General features: G+C 52.8%; 1 protein-coding gene across 1 annotated transcript in view; it reads left to right on the top strand.

Annotated features, from left to right (window-relative positions):
- Positions 1-5,215: 5,215 nt before the first annotated feature.
- The window catches only part of LOC138802473 (sulfotransferase 1C4-like), a 38,638-nt gene continuing 23,227 nt past the window's right edge, over positions 5,216-20,626 (top strand). Inside the window, exons 1-2 of the mRNA XM_069985837.1 lie at positions 5,216-5,386; positions 5,672-5,794. Of these exons, the coding sequence (XP_069841938.1) occupies positions 5,260-5,386; positions 5,672-5,794 (250 nt within the window). The 5' untranslated portion in view covers positions 5,216-5,259. The remainder of the gene's footprint in view (positions 5,387-5,671; positions 5,795-20,626) is intronic.

The raw sequence follows: 20,626 nt of genomic DNA, 5'->3' as shown, positions 1-20,626 counted from the left end.
CACAGTCCCTCTCCGGTTACATCTGGCACGGTCCCTCTCTGGTTACATCTGGCACAGTCCCTCTCCAGTTACATCTGGCACAGTCCCTCTCCAGTTACATATGGCACAGTCCCTCTCTGGTTACATCTGGCACTGTCCCTCTCCGGTTATATCTGGCACAGTCCCTCTCCGGTTACATCTGGCACGGTCCCTCTTCAGATACATCTGGCACAGTCCCTCTTCAGATACATCTGGCACGGCCCCTCTCCGGTTATATCTGGCACAGTCCCTCTTTGGTTACATCTGGCACAGTTCCTCTCCGGTTATATCTGGCACAGTCCCTCTCTGGTTACATCTGGCACAGTCCCTCTCCGGTTACATCTGGCACAGTCCCTCTCCAGTTACATCTGGCACGGCCCCTCTCCGGTTATATCTGGCACAGTCCCTCTCTGGTTATATCTGGCACAGTCCCTCTCTGGTTACATCTGGCACAGTCCCTCTCTGGTTATATCTGGCACAGTCCCTCTCCGGTTACATCTGGCACAGTCCCTCTCCGGTTACATCTGGCACAGTCCCTCTCTGGTTATATCTGGCACAGTCCCTCTCTGGTTACATCTGGCACAGTCCCTCTCTGGTTACATCTGGCACGGCCCTTCTCCGGTTATATCTGGCACAGTCCCTCTCCGGTTATATCTGGCACAGTCCCTCTCCGGTTACATCTGGCACAGTCCCTCTCCGGTTATATCTGGCACAGTCCCTCTCCGGTTACATCTGGCACAGTCCCTCTCCGGTTACATCTGGCACAGTCCCTCTCCGGTTATATCTGGCACAGTCCCTCTCTGGTTACATCTGGCACAGTCCCTCTCCGGTTACATCTGGCACGGCCCCTCTCCGGTTATATCTGGCACAGTCCCTCTCCGGTTATATCTGGCACAGTCCCTCTCCGGTTACATCTGGCACAGTCCCTCTCCGGTTATATCTGGCACAGTCCCTCTCTGGTTACATCTGGCACAGTCCCTCTCCGGTTATATCTGGCACAGTCCCTCTCCGGTTATATCTGGCACAGTCCCTCTCTGGTTACATCTGGCACAGTCCCTCTCTGGTTACATCTGGCACAGTCCCTCTCCAGTTACATCTGGCACAGCCCCTCTCCGGTTATATCTGGCACGGTCCCTCTCCGGTTATATCTGGCACAGTCCCTCTCTGGTTACATCTGGCACAGCCCCTCTCCGGTTATATCTGGCACAGTCCCTCTCTGGTTACATCTGGCACAGTCCCTCTCCAGTTACATCTGGCACAGCCCCTCTCCGGTTACATCTGGCACAGTCCGTCTCCGGTTATATCTGGCACAGTCCCTCTCTGGTTACATCTGGCACAGTCCCTCTCCGGTTACATCTGGCACAGTCCCTCTCTGGTTACATCTGGCACAGTCCCTCTCCGGTTACATCTGGCACGGCCCCTCTCCGGTTATATCTGGCACAGTCCCTCTCCGGTTATATCTGGCACAGTCCCTCTCTGGTTACATCTGGCACAGTCCCTCTCCGGTTACATCTGGCACAGTCCCTCTCCGGTTATATCTGGCACAGTCCCTCTCTGGTTACATCTGGCACAGTCCCTCTCCGGTTATATCTGGCACAGTCCCTCTCCGGTTACATCTGGCACAGTCCCTCTCCAGTTACATCTGGCACAGTCCCTCTCCGGTTACATCTGGCACAGTCCCTCTCCAGCTACATCTGGCACGGCCCCTCTCCGGTTACATCTGGCACAGTCCCTCTCCAGTTATATCTGGCACAGTCCCTCTCCGGTTATATCTGGCACAGTCCCTCTCCAGTTACATCTGGCACAGCCCCTCTCCAGTTACATCTGGCACAGTCCCTCTCCGGTTACATCTGGCACGGTCCCTCTCCGGTTACATCTGGCACGGTCCCTCTCTGGTTATATCTGGCACAGTCCCTCTCCGGTTACATCTGGCACAGTCCCTCTCCGGTTACATCTGGCACGGTCCCTTTTATGGTTACATCTGGCACAGTCCCTCTCCAGTTACATCTGGCACGGTCCCTCTCTGGTTACATCTGGCACAGTCCCTCTCCAGTTACATCTGGCACGGTCCCTCTCTGGTTACATCTGGCACAGTCCCTCTCCGGTTATATCTGGCACAGTCCCTCTCCAGTTACATCTGGCACGGCCCCTTTTATGGTTACATCTGGCACGGTCCCTCTCCAGTTACATCTGGCACGGCCCCTCTCTCCGGTTATATCTGGCACGGCCCCTCTCCGGTTATATCTAGCACAGTCCCTCTCCGATTATATCTGGCACAGTCCCTCTCCGGTTATATCTGGCACAGTCCCCCTACAGCTACATCTGGCACAGTCCCTCTCCAGTTACATCTGGCACGGCCCCTCTCCGGTTACATCTGGCACAGTCCCTCTCCGGTTACATCTGGCACGGTCCCTCTCTGGTTACATCTGGCACAGTCCCTCTCCAGTTACATCTGGCACAGTCCCTCTCTGGTTACATCTGGCACAGTCCCTCTCTGGTTACATCTGGCACAGTCCCTCTCCAGCTACATCTGGCACAGTCCCTCTCTGGTTACATCTGGCACAGTCCCTCTCCAGTTACATCTGGCACAGTCCCTCTCCAGTTACATATGGCACAGTCCCTCTCTGGTTATATCTGGCACGGCCCCTCTCCGGTTATATCTGGCACAGTCCCCCTACAGCTACATCTGGCACAGTTCCTTTTCCGGTTATATCTGGCACAGTCCCTCTCCGGTTATATCTGGCACAGTCCCTCTCTGGTTACATCTGGCACAGTCCCTCTCCAGTTACATCTGGCACAGTCCCTCTCCGGTTACATCTGGCACAGTCCCTCTCCGGTTATATCTGGCACAGTCCCTCTCCAGTTACATCTGGCACAGTCCCTCTCTGGTTACATCTGGCACAGTCCCTCTCCAGTTACATATGGCACAGTCCCTCTCCGGTTACATCTGGCACAGTCCCTCTCTGGTTATATCTGGCACAGTCCCTCTCCAGTTACATCTGGCACAGTCCCTCTCCGATTATATCTGGCACGGGCCCTCTCCGGTTATATCTGGCACAGTCCCTCTCCGATTATATCTGGCACGGCCCCTCTCCGGTTACATCTGGCACGGTCCCTCTACAGCTACATCTGGCACAGTCCCTCTCTGGTTACATCTGGCACAGTCCCTCTCTGGTTACATCTGGCACAGTCCCTCTCCAGTTACATCTGGCACAGTCCCTCTCCAGTTACATCTGGCACAGTCCCTCTCCAGTTACATCTGGCACAGTCCCTCTCCGGTTACATCTGGCACAGTCCCTCTCCGGTTACATCTGGCACAGTCCCTCTCCAGTTACATCTGGCACAGTCCCTCTCCAGTTACATCTGGCACAGTCCCTCTCCGGTTACATATGGCACAGTCCCTCTCTGGTTACATCTGGCACGGCCCCTCTACAGCTACATCTGGCACAGTCCCTCTCCAGTTACATCTGGCACGGTCCCTCACCGGTTATATCTGGCACAGTCCCTCTCTGGTTACATCTGGCATGGCCCCTCTCCAGTTACATCTGGCACAGTCCCTCTCCAGTTACATCTGGCACAGTCCCTCTCTGGTTATATCTGGCACGGTCCCTCTCTGGTTATATCTGGCACGGTCCCTCTCCGGTTACATCTGGCACGGTCCCTCTCTGGTTACATCTGGCACAGTCCCTCTCCAGTTACATCTGGCACAGTCCCTCTCCAGTTACATCTGGCACAGTCCCTCTCTGGTTATATCTGGCACGGTCCCTCTCTGGTTATATCTGGCACGGTCCCTCTCCGGTTACATCTGGCACGGTCCCTCTCTGGTTACATCTGGCACAGTCCCTCTCCAGTTACATCTGGCACAGTCCCTCTCCATCTACATCTGGCACAGTCCCTCTCCATCTACATCTGGCACGGTCCCTCTCCGGTTATATCTGGCACAGTCCCCCTACAGCTATATCTGGCACAGTCCCTCTCCGGTTACATCTGGCACAGTCCCTCTCCGGTTACATCTGGCACGGTCCCTCTCTGGTTACATCTGGCACAGTCCCTCTCCAGTTACATCTGGCACAGTCCCTCTCCAGTTACATATGGCACAGTCCCTCTCTGGTTACATCTGGCACTGTCCCTCTCCGGTTATATCTGGCACAGTCCCTCTCCGGTTACATCTGGCACGGTCCCTCTTCAGATACATCTGGCACAGTCCCTCTCCGGTTATATCTGGCACAGTCCCTCTTTGGTTACATCTGGCACAGTTCCTCTCCGGTTATATCTGGCACAGTCCCTCTCTGGTTACATCTGGCACAGTCCCTCTCCGGTTACATCTGGCACAGTCCCTCTCCAGTTACATCTGGCACGGCCCCTCTCCGGTTACATCTGGCACAGTCCCTCTCCGGTTACATCTGGCACAGTCCCTCTCTGGTTATATCTGGCACAGTCCCTCTCTGGTTACATCTGGCACAGTCCCTCTCCGGTTACATCTGGCACAGTCCCTCTCCGGTTATATCTGGCACAGTCCCTCTCTGGTTATATCTGGCACAGTCCCTCTCCGGTTATATCTGGCACAGTCCCTCTCCGGTTACATCTGGCACAGTCCCTCTCCAGTTACATCTGGCACAGTCCCTCTCCGGTTACATCTGGCACAGTCCCTCTCTGGTTACATCTGGCACAGTCCCTCTCCGGTTACATCTGGCACAGTCCCTCTCCGGTTATATCTGGCACAGTCCCTCTCCGGTTATATCTGGCACAGTCCCTCTCTGGTTACATCTGGCACAGCCCCTCTCCGGTTATATCTGGCACAGTCCCTCTCTGGTTACATCTGGCACAGTCCCTCTCCGGTTATATCTGGCACAGTCCCTCTCTGGTTACATCTGGCACAGTCCCTCTCCGGTTATATCTGGCACAGTCCGTCTCCGGTTATATCTGGCACAGTCCCTCTCTGGTTACATCTGGCACAGTCCCTCTCCGGTTACATCTGGCACAGTCCCTCTCTGGTTACATCTGGCACAGTCCCTCTCCGGTTATATCTGGCGCGGTGCTCTCTATCAATGTCATCATATAAACCTGCTAAAGACTTGCATTATAAAGAAGGGGAGGGGGGTGTTACATGCAGCATACATATAGTTAATCCTTGGTATGATATTTCTGCCTGGGTGAGGCTCTACCTGCCTCTGGTTACAGCTCCACCCAGGGACGGATCACCCTGTGTGCCAGCAGGAGAGAGCTCAGTTGCGACTAACCATGCAGAGAAGGCTGACTGTGGTGGGCGGCATGGCCCTGGCTGAGGATGTTGCTAGAAATTGGGAGCAAATCCAGAACTTTCAGGCCAGAGAGGGGGACGTTCTAATTGATACATATCCCAAATCCGGTGAGTCCCAGCAAAGTGCAATATACATATAGGTAGGTGTACTCCAGGAGCAGTGTACCATCATTGGCCTGGGGACACTTTGATGGGATGTTTGTGTAGGGAAATAGTGGAGCAGAGATACATGGGCAGCTAAGATCTGGGGATGAATGATGAGCTCAGTCACCTTCTCTAAGTTTCCATCACAAGCTCTATTGCTGCTTGTTGGGGTACACCTCTTAAAATTTTGAGCATTCTCTCAACTTTTGGGGGATTAAGGAAAAATTGTGCTTTCCCCCTGAACTTCAGGAACTACGTGGATACAGGAGATTGTTGATCTAATAATGCACGATGGAAATGAGCAAGTATGCAGAAGAGCCCCCATCTATGAGCGGATTCCATTTATCGAGCTACTTCATTTGATGAAACCAGGTAAGAAGAAAGGAAGGACAGCTGTGTTATTTGTTCTCTGTCTGCTGGAGTAGGGAGCGGTGTATTATACTGCCTGCTATGTGCTGGAGTAGGGAGCGGTGTATTATACTGCCTGCTATGTCCTGGAGTAGGGAGTGGTGTATTATACTGCCTGCTATGTCCTGGAGTAGGGAGCGGTGTATTATACTGCCTGCTATGTCCTGGAGTAGGGAGCGGTGTATTATACTGCCTGCTATGTGCTGGAGTAGGGAGCGGTGTATTATACTGCCTGCTATGTGCTGGAGTAGGGAGCGGTGTATTATACTGCCTGCTATGTGCTGGAGTAGGGAGCGGTGTATTATACTGCCTGCTATGTGCTGGAGTAGGGAGCGGTGTATTATACTGCCTGCTATGTGCTGGAGTAGGGAGCGGTGCATTATACTGCCTGCTATGTGCTGGAGTAGGGAGCGGTGTATTATACTGCCTGCTATGTGGTGGAGTAGGGAGCGGTGTATTATACTGCCTGCTATGTGCTGGAGTAGGGAGCGGTGTATTATACTGCCTGCTATGTGCTGGAGTAGGGAGCGGTGTATTATACTGCCTGCTATGTGCTGGAGTAGGGAGCGGTGTATTATACTGCCTGCTATGTGCTGGAGTAGGGAGCGGTGTATTATACTGCCTGCTATGTGGTGGAGTAGGGAGCGGTGTATTATACTGCCTGCTATGTGGTGGAGTAGGGAGCGGTGTATTATACTGCCTGCTATGTGCTGGAGTAGGGAGCGGTGCATTATATTGCCTGCTATGTGGTGGAGTAGGGAGCGGTGTATTATACTGCCTGCTATGTGCTGGAGTAGGGAGCGGTGTATTATACTGCCTGCTATGTGCTGGAGTAGGGAGCGGTGCATTATACTGCCTGCTATGTGCTGGAGTAGGGAGCGGTGCATTATACTGCCTGCTATGTGCTGGAGTAGGGAGCGGTGTATTATACTGCCTGCTATGTGCTGGAGTAGGGAGCGGTGTATTATACTGCCTGCTATGTCCTGGAGTAGGGAGCGGTGTATTATACTGCCTGCTATGTGCTGGAGTAGGGAGCGGTGTATTATACTGCCTGCTATGTGCTGGAGTAGGGAGCGGTGTATTATACTGCCTGCTATGTGCTGGAGTAGGGAGCGGTGTATTATACTGCCTGCTATGTGGTGGAGTAGGGAGCGGTGTATTATACTGCCTGCTATGTGCTGGAGTAGGGAGCGGTGTATTATACTGCCTGCTATGTGGTGGAGTAGGGAGCGGTGTATTATACTGCCCGCTATGTGCTGGAGTAGGGAGCGGTGTATTATACTGCCTGCTATGTGCTGGAGTAGGGAGCGGTGTATTATACTGCCTGCTATGTCCTGGAGTAGGGAGCGGTGTATTATACTGCCTGTTATGTGGTGGAGTAGGGAGCGGTGTATTATACTGCCTGCTATGTCCTGGAGTAGGGAGCGGTGTATTATACTGCCTGCTATGTGGTGGAGTAGGGAGCGGTGTATTATACTGCCTGCTATGTGCTGGAGTAGGGAGCGGTGTATTATACTGCCTGCTATGTGCTGGAGTAGGGAGCGGTGTATTATACTGCCTGCTATGTGCTGGAGTAGGGAGCGGTGCATTATACTGCCTGCTATGTGCTGGAGTAGGGAGCGGTGCATTATACTGCCTGCTATGTGCTGGAGTAGGGAGCGGTGTATTATACTGCCTGCTATGTGGTGGAGTAGGGAGCGGTGCATTATACTGCCTGCTATGTGCTGGAGTAGGGAGCGGTGTATTATACTGCCTGCTATGTGCTGGAGTAGGGAGCGGTGTATTATACTGCCTGCTATGTGCTGGAGTAGGGAGCGGTGTATTATACTGCCTGCTATGTGGTGGAGTAGGGAGCGGTGTATTATACTGCCTGCTATGTGCTGGAGTAGGGAGCTGTGTATTATACTGCCTGCTATGTCCTGGAGTAGGGAGCGGTGTATTATACTGCCTGCTATGTGCTGGAGTAGGGAGCGGTGTATTATACTGCCTGCTATGTGCTGGAGTAGGGAGCGGTGTATTATACTGCCTGCTATGTGGCTGGAGTAGGGAGCGGTGTATTATACTGCCTGCTATGTGCTGGAGTAGGGAGCGGTGTATTATACTGCCTGCTATGTGCTGGAGTAAGGGAGCGGTGTATTATACTGCTGCTATGTGGTGGAGTAGGGAGCGGTGTATTATACTGCCTGCTATGTGCTGGAGTAGTGGGAGCTGGTGTATTATCTGCCTGCTATGTGCTGGAGTAGGGAGCGGTGTATTATACTGCCTGCTATGTGCTGGAGTAGGGAGCGGTGTATTATACTGCCTGCTATGTGCTGGAGTAGGGAGCGGTGTATTATACTGCCTGCTATGTGGTGGAGTAGGGAGCGGTGTATTATACTGCCTGCTATGTCCTGGAGTAGGGAGCGGTGTATTATACTGCCTGCTATGTGGTGGAGTAGGGAGCGGTGTATTATACTGCCTGCTATGTGCTGGAGTAGGGAGCGGTGTATTATACTGCCTGCTATGTGCTGGAGTAGGGAGCGGTGTATTATACTGCCTGCTATGTCCTGGAGTAGGGAGCGGTGTATTATACTGCCTGCTATGTGCTGGAGTAGGGAGCGGTGTATTATACTGCCTGCTATGTGCTGGAGTAGGGAGCGGTGTATTATACTGCCTGCTATGTCCTGGAGTAGGGAGCGGTGTATTATACTGCCTTGCTATGTGCTGGAGTAGGAGCGGTGTATTATACTTGCCTGCTATGTCCTGGAGTAGGGAGCGGTGTATTATACTGCATGCTTTGTGCTGGAGTAGGGAGCGGTTTATTATACTGCCTGCTATGTGGTGGAGTAGGGAGCGGTGTATTATACTGCCTGCTATGTGCTGGAGTAGGGAGCGGTGTATTATATACTGCCGCTATGTGCTGGAGTAGGGAGCGGTGCATTATACTGCCTGCTATGTGCTGGAGTAGGGAGCGGTGTATTATACTGCCCTGCTATGTGCTGGAGTAGGGAGCGGTGTATTATACTGCCTGCTATGTGCCTGGAGTAGGGAGCGGTGTATTATACTGCCTGCTATGTGCTGGAGTAGGGAGCGGTGTATTATACTGCCTGCTATGTGCTGGAGTAGGGAGCGGTGTATTATACTGCCTGCTATGTGCTGGAGTAGGGAGCGGGTGTATTATACTGCCTGCTATGTCCTGGAGTAGGGAGCGGTGTATTATACTGCCTGCTATGTGGCTGGAGTAGGGAGCGGTGTATTATACTGCCTGCTATGTGCTGGAGTAGGGAAGGCGGTGTATTATACTGCCTGCTATGTGCTGGAGTAGGGAGCGGTGTATTATACTGCCTGCTATGTTGCTGGAGTAGGGAGCGGTGTATTATACTGCCTGCTATGTGCTGGAGTAGGGAGCGGTGTAATTATACTGCCTGCTATGTGCTGGAGTAGGGAGCGTGTGTATTATACTGCCTGCTATGTGCTGGGAGTAGGGAGCGGTGTATTATACTGCCTGCTATGTGCTGGAGTAGGGAGCGGTGTGTATTATACTGCCTGCTATGTGCTGGAGTAGGGAGCGGTGTATTATACTGCCTGCTATGTGCTTGGAGTAGGGAGCGGTTGTATTATACTGCCTGCTATGTGCTGGAGTCGGGAGCGGTGTATTATACTGCCTGCTATGTGCTGGAGTAGGGAGCGGATGTATTATACTGCCTGCTATGTGCTGGAGTAGGGAGCGGTGTCATTATACTGCCTGCTATGTGCTGGAGTAGGGAGCGGTTGTATTATACTGCATGCTATGTGCTGGAGTAGGGAGCGGTGTATTATACTGCCTGCTATGTGCTGGAGTAGGGAGCGGTGTATTATACTGCCTGCTATGTGCTGGAGTAGGGAGCGGTGTATTATACTGCCTGCTATGTCGGTGGAGTAGGGAGCGGTGTATTATACTGCCTGCTATGTGTCTGGAGTAGGGGAGCGGGTGTCATTATACTGCCTGCTATGTGGGAGTAGGGAGCGGTGTGTATTATACTGCCTGCTATGTGCTGGAGTAGGGAGCGGTGTATTATACTGCCTGCTATGTGCTGGAGTAGGGAGCGGTTGTATTTTATACTGCCTGCTATGTGCTGGAGTAGGGAGCGGTGTATTATACTGCCTGCTATGTGCTGGAGTAGGGAGCGGTGTATTATACTGCCTGCTATGTGCTGGAGTAGGAGCTAGCTGTGTTTATTATACTGCCTGCTATGTGCTGGAGTAGGGAGCGGTGTATTATACTGCCTGCTATGTGCTGGAGTAGGGAGCGGTGTATTATACTGCCTGCTATGTGCTGGAGTAGGGAGCGGTGTATTATACTGCCTGCTATGTGCTTGGAGTAGGGAGCGGTGTATTATACTGCCTGCTATGTGCTGGAGTAGGGAGCGGTCGTATTATACTGCCTGCTATGTGCTGGAGTAGGGAGCGGTGTATTTATACTGCCTGCTAGGTGCTGGAGTAGGGAGCGGTGCATTATACTGCCTGCTATGTGCTGGAGTAGGGAGCGGTGTATTATACTGCCTGCTATGTGGTGGAGTAGGGAGCGGTGTATTATACTGCCTGCTATGTGCTGGAGTAGGAGCGGTGTATTATACTGCCTGCTATGTGCTGGAGTAGGGAGCGGTGTATTATACTGCCTGCTATGTGCTGGAGTAGGGAGCGGTGTATTATACTGCCTGCTATGTGCTGGAGTAGGGAGCGGTGTATTATACTGCCTGCTATGTGGTGGAGTAGGGAGCGGTGTATTATACTGCCTGCTATGTCCTGGAGTAGGGAGCGGTGTATTATACTGCCTGCTATGTCCTGGAGTAGGGAGCGGTTGTATTATACTGCCTGCTATGTGCTGGAGTAGGGAGCGGTGTATTATACTGCCTGCTATGTGGTGGAGTAGGGAGCGGTGTATTATACTGCCTGCTATGTGCTGGAGTAGGGAGCGGTGTATTATACTGCCTGCTATGTGCTGGAGTAGGGAGCGGTGTATTATACTGCCTGCTATGTGCTGGAGTAGGGAGCGGTGTATTATACTGCTGCTATGTGCTGGAGTAGGGAGCGGTGTATTATACTGCCTGCTATGTGCTGGAGTAGGGAGCGGTTGTATTATACTGCCTGCTATGTGCTGGAGTAGGGAGCGGTGTATTATACTGCCTGCTATGTGCTGGAGTAGGGAGCGGTTGTATATACTGCCTGCTATGTGCTGGAGTAGGGAGCGGTGTATTATACTGCCTGCTATGTGCTGGAGTAGGAGCGGTGTATTATACTGCCTGCTATGTCCTGGAGTAGGGAGCGGTGTATTATACTGCCTGCTATGTGCTGAGTAGGGAGCGGGTGTATTATACTGCCTGCTATGTGCTGGAGTAGGAGCGGTGTATTATTATACTGCCTGCTATGTGCTGGAGTAGGGAGCGGTGTATTATACTGCCTGCTATGTGCTGGAGTAGGGAGCGGTGTATTATACTGCCTGCTATGTGCTGGAGTAGGGAGCGGTGTATTATACTGCCTGCTATGTGCTGGAGTAGGGAGCGGTGTATTATACTGCCTGCTATGTGGTGGAGTAGGGAGCGGTGTATTATACTGCCTGCTATGTGGTGGAGTAGGGAGCGGTGTATTATACTGCCTGCTATGTCCTGGAGTAGGGAGCGGTGTATTATACTGCCTGCTATGTGCTGGAGTAGGGAGCGGTGTATTATACTGCCTGCTATGTGCTGGAGTAGGGAGCGGTGTATTATACTGCCTGCTATGTGGTGGAGTAGGGAGCGGTGTATTATACTGCCTGCTATGTGCTGGAGTAGGGAGCGGTGTATTATACTGCCTGCTATGTGCTGGAGTAGGGAGCGGTGTATTATACTGCCTGCTATGTCCTGGAGTAGGGAGCGGTGTATTATACTGCCTGCTATGTGGTGGAGTAGGGAGCGGTGTATTATACTGCCTGCTATGTCCTGGAGTAGGGAGCGGTGTATTATACTGCCTGCTATGTCCTGGAGTAGGGAGCGGTGTATTATACTGCCTGCTATGTGCTGGAGTAGGGAGCGGTGTATTATACTGCCTGCTATGTCCTGGAGTAGGGAGCGGTGTATTATACTGCCTGCTATGTGCTGGAGTAGGGAGCGGTGTATTATACTGCCTGCTATGTGGTGGAGTAGGGAGCGGTGTATTATACTGCCTGCTATGTGCTGGAGTAGGGAGCGGTGTATTATACTGCCTGCTATGTGGTGGAGTAGGGAGCGGTGTATTATACTGCCTGCTATGTGGTGGAGTAGGGAGCGGTGTATTATACTGCCTGCTATGTGCTGGAGTAGGGAGCGGTGTATTATACTGCCTGCTATGTGGTGGAGTAGGGAGCGGTGTATTATACTGCCTGCTATGTGCTGGAGTAGGGAGCGGTGTATTATACTGCCTGCTATGTGCTGGAGTAGGGAGCGGTGTATTATACTGCCTGCTATGTGCTGGAGTAGGGAGCGGTGTATTATACTGCCTGCTATGTGCTGGAGTAGGGAGCGGTGTATTATACTGCCTGCTATGTGCTGGAGTAGGGAGCGGTGTATTATACTGCCTGCTATGTGGTGGAGTAGGGAGCGGTGTATTATACTGCCTGCTATGTGCTGGAGTAGGGAGCGGTGTATTATACTGCCTGCTATGTGCTGGAGTAGGGAGCGGTGTATTATACTGCCTGCTATGTGCTGGAGTAGGGAGCGGTGTATTATACTGCCTGCTATGTGCTGGAGTAGGGAGCGGTGTATTATACTGCCTGCTATGTGCTGGAGTAGGGAGCGGTGTATTTATACTGCCTGCTATGTGCTGGAGTAGGGAGCGGTGTATTATACTGCCTGCTATGTGCTGGAGTAGGGAGCGGTGTATTATACTGCCTGCTATGTGCTGGAGTAGGGAGCGGTTGTATTATACTGCCTGCTATGTGCTGGAGTAGGGAGCGGTGTATTATACTGCCTGCTATGTGCTGGAGTAGGGAGCGGTGTATTATACTGCCTGCTATGTGCTGGAGTAGGGAGCGGTGTATTATACTGCCTGCTATGTCCTGGAGTAGGGGAGCGGTGTATTATACTGCCTGCTATGTGCTGGAGTAGGGAGCGGTGTATTATACTGCCTGCTATGTGGTGGAGTAGGGAGCGGTGTATTATACTGCCTGCTATGTGCTGGAGTAGGGAGCGGTGTATTATACTGCCTGCTATGTGCTGGAGTAAGGAGCGGTGTATTATACTGCCTGCTATGTGCTGGAGTAGGGAGCGGTGTATTATACTGCCTGCTATGTGGTGGAGTAGGGAGCGGTGTATTATACTGCCTGCTATGTGGTGGAGTAGGGAGCGGTGTATTATACTGCCTGCTATGTGCTGGAGTAGGGAGCGGTGTATTATACTGCCTGCTATGTGCTGGAGTAGGGAGCGGTGTATTATACTGCCTGCTATGTGCTGGAGTACGGAGCGGTGTATTATACTGCCTGCTATGTGCTGGAGTAGGGAGCGGTGTATTATACTGCCTGCTATGTGGTGGAGTAGGGAGCGGTGTATTATACTGCCTGCTATGTGCTGGAGTAGGGAGCGGTGTATTATACTGCCTGCTATGTGCTGGAGTAGGGAGCGGTGTATTATACTGCCTGCTATGTGGTGGAGTAGGGAGCGGTGTATTATACTGCCTGCTATGTGCTGGAGTAGGGAGCGGTGTATTATACTGCCTGCTATGTGCTGGAGTAGGGAGCGGTGTATTATACTGCCTGCTATGTGGTGGAGTACGTAGCGGTCCTGTACCCGCTCCCGCCGCCGAGATTTTGCCGTCGGAAGCCGTGCGCGCGCTCACCAGAGATGAGTCCAATGTCCATAGAGAATGACTGGAGCAGTAATTCTCTATGAGCGTCGGGCTCATCTCTGGCGGGAGCGGGTACAGGACCAGGACTTCGAAGAAGGGGTAAGTATATGGTGCTCCTCCGGGGGGTCGGGCCAGTGTCACCCCGGCACGGGGGGTGACAGGTTTCCTTTAAGTAACTTATCAAGACTATCTTCACAGTAAACAAGATTATATTTATTTTAACGGGACTCTGTAGTTCTTCACTAAGCACCGACACAGCAATCACTTCCTTGGGTCATCTCCCCTTTCTGTGGGTGGCAGTGCAGATAGTCCAGGTGGGTCATTGCTACACTCCGGACCCCTGTGATAATTGCCCCAAGGGAACCCACAACAGCCCAGCAGGTCACTGTCCACAGGGGAACAAGGTACAACCGGCCCATAAAAAATAAAAGCAGGTGTGCCACCATACCTGTGTGCCCAACCAGCAGTGGCTAGACGACAGAACACAGGGCAGGGCTATACCTCGGCCAACCACTACATCAGTGGAGTCACTTTGTACCAGCTTATCTGTGACCGGCCATCTGTCACTGCCCACCGGCAGGGAAGCACCTACGCGGTAGCACCCACCACGCCGAAGACACCACACTTTCAGCTTGAGTAGAAAGAAGTGTTCAGTATTATAGTGTCTTCTAGAGGTTCATTGTCAGGGTGCGGGCTAGGTTCTGCACCGGGTTCATTGTCAGGGTACAAGCTAGGTTCAGCACTAGGTTCATTGTCAGGGTACGGGCTAGGTTCAGCACCGGGTTCATTGTCAGGGTACGGGCTAGGTTCAGCACCAGGTTCATTGTCAGGGTACGGGCTAGGTTCAGCACTGGGTTCATTGTCAGGGTACGGGCTAGGTTCAGCACCGGGTTCATTGTCAGGGTACGGGCTAGGTTCAGCACCGGGTTCATTGTCAGGGTACGGGATAGGTTCTGCACCGGGTTCATTGTCAGGGTACAGGCTAGGTTCAGCACCGGGTTCATTGTCAGGGTACGGGCTAGGTTCAGCACAGGGTTCATTGTCAGGGTACGGGCTAGGTTCAGCACCGGGTTCATTGTCAGGGTACGGGCTAGGTTCAGCCCCGGGTTCATTGTCAGGGTACGGGCTAGGTTCTGCACCGGGTTCATTGTCAGGGTACGGGCTAGGTTCTGCACCGGGTTCATTGTCAGGGTACGGGCTAGGTTCAGCACCGGGTTCATTGTCAGGGTACGGGCTAGGTTCAGCACAGGGTTCATTGTCAGGGTACGGGCTAGGTTCTGCACCGGGTTCATTGTCAGGGTACAGGATAGGTTCTGCACCGGGTTCATTGTCCGGGTACGGGCTAGGTTCAGCACCGGGTTCATTGTCAGGGTACGCGCTAGGTTCTGCACTGGGTTCATTGTCAGGGTACGGGATAGGTTCTGCACCGGGTTCATTGTCAGGGTACAAGCTAGGTTCAGCACCGGGTTCATTGTCAGGGTACGGGCTAGGTTCAGCACAGGGTTCATTGTCAGGGTACGGGATAGGTTCTGCACCGGGTTCATTGTCAGGGTGCGGGCTAGGTTCACCACCGGGTTCATTGTCAGGGTACGGGCTAGGTTCAGCACCGGGTTCATTGTCAGGGTGCGGGCTAGGTTCAACACCAGGTTTATTGTCAGGGTACGAGCTAGGTTCACCACCGGGTTCATTGTCAGGGTACGGGCTAGGTTCAGCACCGGGTTCATTGTCAGGGTACGGGCTAGGTTCAGCACCGGGTTCATTGTCAGGGTACGGCTAGGTTCAGCCCGGGTTCATTGTCAGGGTCCGGGCTAGGTTCAGCACCGGGTTCATTGTCAGGGTACGGGCTAGGTTCAGCACTGGGTTCATTGTCAGAGTAAGGGCTAGGTTCAGCCCCGGGTTCATTGTCAGGGTACGGGATAGGTTCTGCACCGGGTTCATTGTCAGGGTACGGGCTAGGTTCTGCACCGGGTTCATTGTCAGGGTACGGGCTAGGTTCAGCACCGGGTTCATTGTCAGGTACGGGCTAGGTTCAGCACCGGGTTCATTGTCAGGGTACGGGATAGGTTCTGCACCGGGTTCATTGTCAGGGTACGGGCTAGGTTCAGCACCGGGTTCATTGTCAGGGTACGGGCTAGGTTCAGCACCGGGTTCATTGTCAGGGTACGGGCTAGGTTCAGTACCGGGTTCATTGTCAGGGTACAGGATAGGTTCTGCACAGGGTTCATTGTCAGGGTACAGGATAGGTTCAGCACCGGGTTCATTGTCAGGGTGCGGGCTAGGTTCAGCACAGGGTTCATTGTCAGGGTGCGGGCTAGGTTCACCACCGGGTTCATTGTCAGGGTACGGGCTAGGTTCAGCACCGGGTTCATTGTCAGGGTGCGGGCTAGGTTCAACACCAGGTTTATTGTCAGGGTACGAGCTAGGTTCACCACCGGGTTCATTGTCAGGGTACGGGCTAGGTTCAGCACCGGGTTCATTGTCAGGGTACGGGCTAGGTTCTGCACCGGGTTCATTGTCAGGGTACGGGATAGGTTCTGCACCGGGTTCATTGTCAGGGTACGGGCTAGGTTCAGCACCGGGTTCATTGTCAGGGTACGGGCTAGGTTCAGCACTGGGTTCATTGTCAGAGTACGGGCTAGGTTCAGCACCGGGTTCATTGTCAGGGTACGGGCTAGGTTCTGCACCGGGTTCATTGTCAGGGTACGGGCTAGGTTCAGCACCGGGTTCATTGTCAGGGTACGGGCTAGGTTCTGCACCGGGTTCATTGTCAGGGTACGGGCTAGGTTCAGTACTGGGATCATTGTCAGGGTACGGGCTAGGTTCAGTACCGGGTTCATTGTCAGGGTACGGGCTAGGTTCAGCACCGGGTTCATTGTCAGGGTACGGGCTAGGTTCAGCACCGGGTTCATTGTCAGGGTACGGGCTAGGTTCAGTACTGGGATCATTGTCAGGGTACGGGCTAGGTTCAGTACCGGGTTCATTGTCAGGGTACAGGATAGGTTCTGCACCGGGTTCATTGTCAGGGTACAGGATAGGTTCAGCACCGGGTTCATTGTCAGGGTGCGGGCTAGGTTCAGCACAGGGTTCATTGTCAGGGTGCGGGCTAGGTTCACCACCGGGTTCATTGTCAGGGTACGGGCTAGGTTCAGCACCGGGTTCATTGTCAGGGTGCGGGCTAGGTTCAACACCAGGTTTATTGTCAGGGTACGAGCTAGGTTCACCACCGGGTTCATTGTCAGGGTACGGGCTAGGTTCAGTACCGGGTTCATTGTCAGGGTACGGGCTAGGTTCAGCACCGGGTTCATTGTCAGGGTACGGGCTAGGTTCAGTACTGGGATCATTGTCAGGGTACGGGCTAGGTTCAGTACCGGGTTCATTGTCAGGGTACAGGATAGGTTCAGCACCGGGTTCATTGTCAGGGTGCGGGCTAGGTTCAGCACAGGGTTCATTGTCAGGGTGCGGGCTAGGTTCACCACCGGGTTCATTGTCAGGGTACGGGCTAGGTTCAGCACCGGGTTCATTGTCAGGGTGCGGGCTAGGTTCAACACCAGGTTTATTGTCAGGGTACGAGCTAGGTTCACCACCGGGTTCATTGTCAGGGTACGGGCTAGGTTCAGCACCGGGTTCATTGTCAGGGTACGGGCTAGGTTCACCACCGGGTTCATTGTCAGGGTACGGGCTAGGTTCTGCACCGGGTTCATTGTCAGGGTACGGGCTAGGTTCTGCACCGGGTTCATTGTCAGGGTACGGGCTAGGTTCAGCACCGGGTTCATTGTCAGGGTACAGGCTAGGTTCAGCACCGGGTTCATTGTCAGGGTACGGGCTAGGTTCAGTACTGGGATCATTGTCAGGGTACGGGCTAGGTTCAGCACCGGGTTCATTGTCAGGGTACAGGATAGGTTCTGCACCGGGTTCATTGTCAGGGTACGGGCTAGGTTCAGTACTGGGATCATTGTCAGGGTACAGGATAGGTTCTGCACCGGGTTCATTGTCAGGGTACGGGCTAGGTTCTGCACCGGGTTCATTGTCAGGGTACGGGCTAGGTTCAGCACCGGGTTCATTGTCAGGGTACGGGCTAGGTTCAGTACTGGGATCATTGTCAGGGTACGGGCTAGGTTCAGCACCGGGTTCATTGTCAGGGTACAGGATAGGTTCTGCACCGGGTTCATTGTCAGGGTACGGGCTAGGTTCAGTACTGGGATCATTGTCAGGGTACAGGATAGGTTCTGCACCGGGTTCATTGTCAGGGTACGGGCTAGGTTCAGCACCGGGTTCATTGTCAGGGTACGGGCTAGGTTCTGCACCGGGTTCATTGTCAGGGTACGGGCTAGGTTCTGCACCGGGTTCATTGTCAGGGTACGGGATAGGTTCAGCACCGGGTTCATTGTCAGGATATGGGGTAGGTTCTGCACCGGGTTCATTGTCAGGGTACGGGATAGGTTCTGCACCGGGTTCATTGTCAGGGTACGGGCTAGGTTCAGTACTGGGATCATTGTCAGGGTACGGGCTAGGTTCAGCACCGGGTTCATTGTCAGGGTACGGGCTAGGTTCTGCACCGGGTTCATTGTCAGGGTACGGGCTAGGTTCTGCACCGGGTTCGTTGTCAGGGTACGGGCTAGGTTCAGCACCGGGTTCATTGTCAGGGTACAGGATAGGTTCTGCACCGGGTTCATTGTCAGGGTACGGGCTAGGTTCTGCACCGGGTTCATTGTCAGGGTACGGGATAGGTTCAGCACCGGGTTCATTGTCAGGATATGGGCTAGGTTCTGCACCGGGTTCATTGTCAGGGTACGGGATAGGTTCTGCACCGGGTTCATTGTCAGGGTACGGGCTAGGTTCAGTACTGGGATCATTGTCAGGGTACGGGCTAGGTTCAGCACCGGGTTCATTGTCAGGGTACGGGCTAGGTTCTGCACCGGGTTCATTGTCAGGGTACGGGATAGGTTCTGCACCGGGTTCGTTGTCAGGGTACGGGCTAGGTTCAGCACCGGGTTCATTGTCAGGGTGCGGGCTAGGTTCAGTACTGGGATCATTGTCAGGGTACGGGCTAGGTTCTGCACCGGGTTCATTGTCAGGGTACGGGATAGGTTCTGCACCGGGTTCGTTGTCAGGGTACGGGCTAGGTTCAGCACCGGGTTCATTGTCAGGGTGCGGGCTAGGTTCAGTACTGGGATCATTGTCAGGGTACGGGCTAGGTTCTGCACCGGGTTCATTGTCAGGGTACGGGATAGGTTCTGCACCGGGTTCGTTGTCAGGGTACGGGCTAGGTTCAGCACAGGGTTCATTGTCAGGATATGGGCTAGGTTCTGCACCGGGTTCGTTGTCAGGGTACGGGCTAGGTTCCCACTGAGCAAAAGCAGCTGAATTTCTGCGCTGAATCAGCGCTGAAATTTCAGCTGTTAAAATAGGTGCAGAGCTAATTTCCATTGTGTTGAATGGAAATTCTGCTCTGCAGTTCACACAGTGGAATTTCCGCACTGAACATGTTCATTCTTCCGCTAGCGGACGCCTATACAAATCAATGGGGCTCTGATTTTCTGCTTCAGCGCGGAATACAAGCGTAATACAAGCGTAATACAAGCGGAAATTACTCGCTGAATCAGCGCGGAAATGGGGAAAGGGGGGGGAGGAGGATTCTAGTATATATTCTGGTATAGTCTAGTTTACTCACCAAATACTCGCTGAATTTCAGCGCTGAATTCATGCGGATTCAGCGCGGATTCCGCGCTGAATTTGTCACGAGCTGATTACGAGCTGAACACTTTCCTAGCGGAATACGCAGGGATTCTGCTTACATTCTGCTTATATTCTGCTCGGAATTCAGCGTCAGTTGATTTCAGGCGGAAATATTTCCTTGCGTAATCCGCTCCTTTTGCTCTGTGTGAACGTAGCCTTACATAGGCTTCAGGGTATCCCAAAAGCACAAAGGATCATCATACACTCTGTGGGATCTAAAGAACTCTCCAGGCTGATCTGGTATATGATCCATAGGACCAATTAATTGAAGCTATAAAAGATGTCTTTTCCACCTCCTCTGGGTTGTCAGGAGGATTCAGGAGACACTGTAGAGACCACTAGGGAGTGGTCAGACTCTCACTTTATAAGTGACATCTAACACATGGGGGGATAGAATTTGATCACAAGAGACAAGATCTATATGTGAGAGAGTTCCCCGTCCCATAGAGTAACAAGAATAGGCCTGCCTAGATGGGTCACGGATCCTGATGCACAATGGATGGATTAAACTCCATTAGAGGTGCTCATACCCCAGATGTTCCAGGAGAGAACTACCAGTTCAGCCATGGTGAAATATAACTAAATGTAATGTAACAGGGACAGAGTATGCATTCCTTACTAAAGGATAAGTACACCACATGTTGGTTATATACAGTATAGACATCTAGAGTGTTGGAAAATTGTAACTGAATCTGCCCACATTTATGCACAAGAAACCAGAGGCATAGCATTCACTCAGGATACAAGGCATTGTATACTGGGTAGACCCACCATAACCATCAGCAAGCATTCTATGGTACTGCTCCCATGGGCGATAATCTCCCAACCAGAAGGAGAGTTACTGTCTGTCCATGTACCTCCATCACAATATACACCCAACATATGCAACATGGGCTTCGAGGCTCAAACAACATGGAGCACACACACAGAAATTCAGCACACTCCTCATGACAGACTTGGCACCTGATATGTGCTCAGCTCTCAGTCCCGAGGGGGGGGGGGGGGGGGCGCCGTCTCCTCTGCCGCACCAATTCCATGGCTTCATTCAGGAATGTGAAGAAAAAGGTGCAGTCACCATCTACCAGGCACAGGCGAGCAGGATACGCCATTAAGTTGGCAATGCCAAGGTCACGCAGCCGGGCCTTCACAGCTATGAAAGTTGCTCTCCACTTTTGCAATTCATCAGAAAAATCAGGGAATATGGACACCTTAACATTATCTTGCATAATGTCCCCTTTATCAGAT

The sequence above is a fragment of the Dendropsophus ebraccatus genome, chromosome 10 (genome assembly GCF_027789765.1).
Source record: "Dendropsophus ebraccatus isolate aDenEbr1 chromosome 10, aDenEbr1.pat, whole genome shotgun sequence".
NCBI classification, from domain to species: Eukaryota; Metazoa; Chordata; class Amphibia; order Anura; family Hylidae; genus Dendropsophus; species Dendropsophus ebraccatus.
The sequence above is the reverse complement of the archived record's forward strand: the minus strand, read 5'-3'. Positions and strand labels throughout refer to the sequence as shown.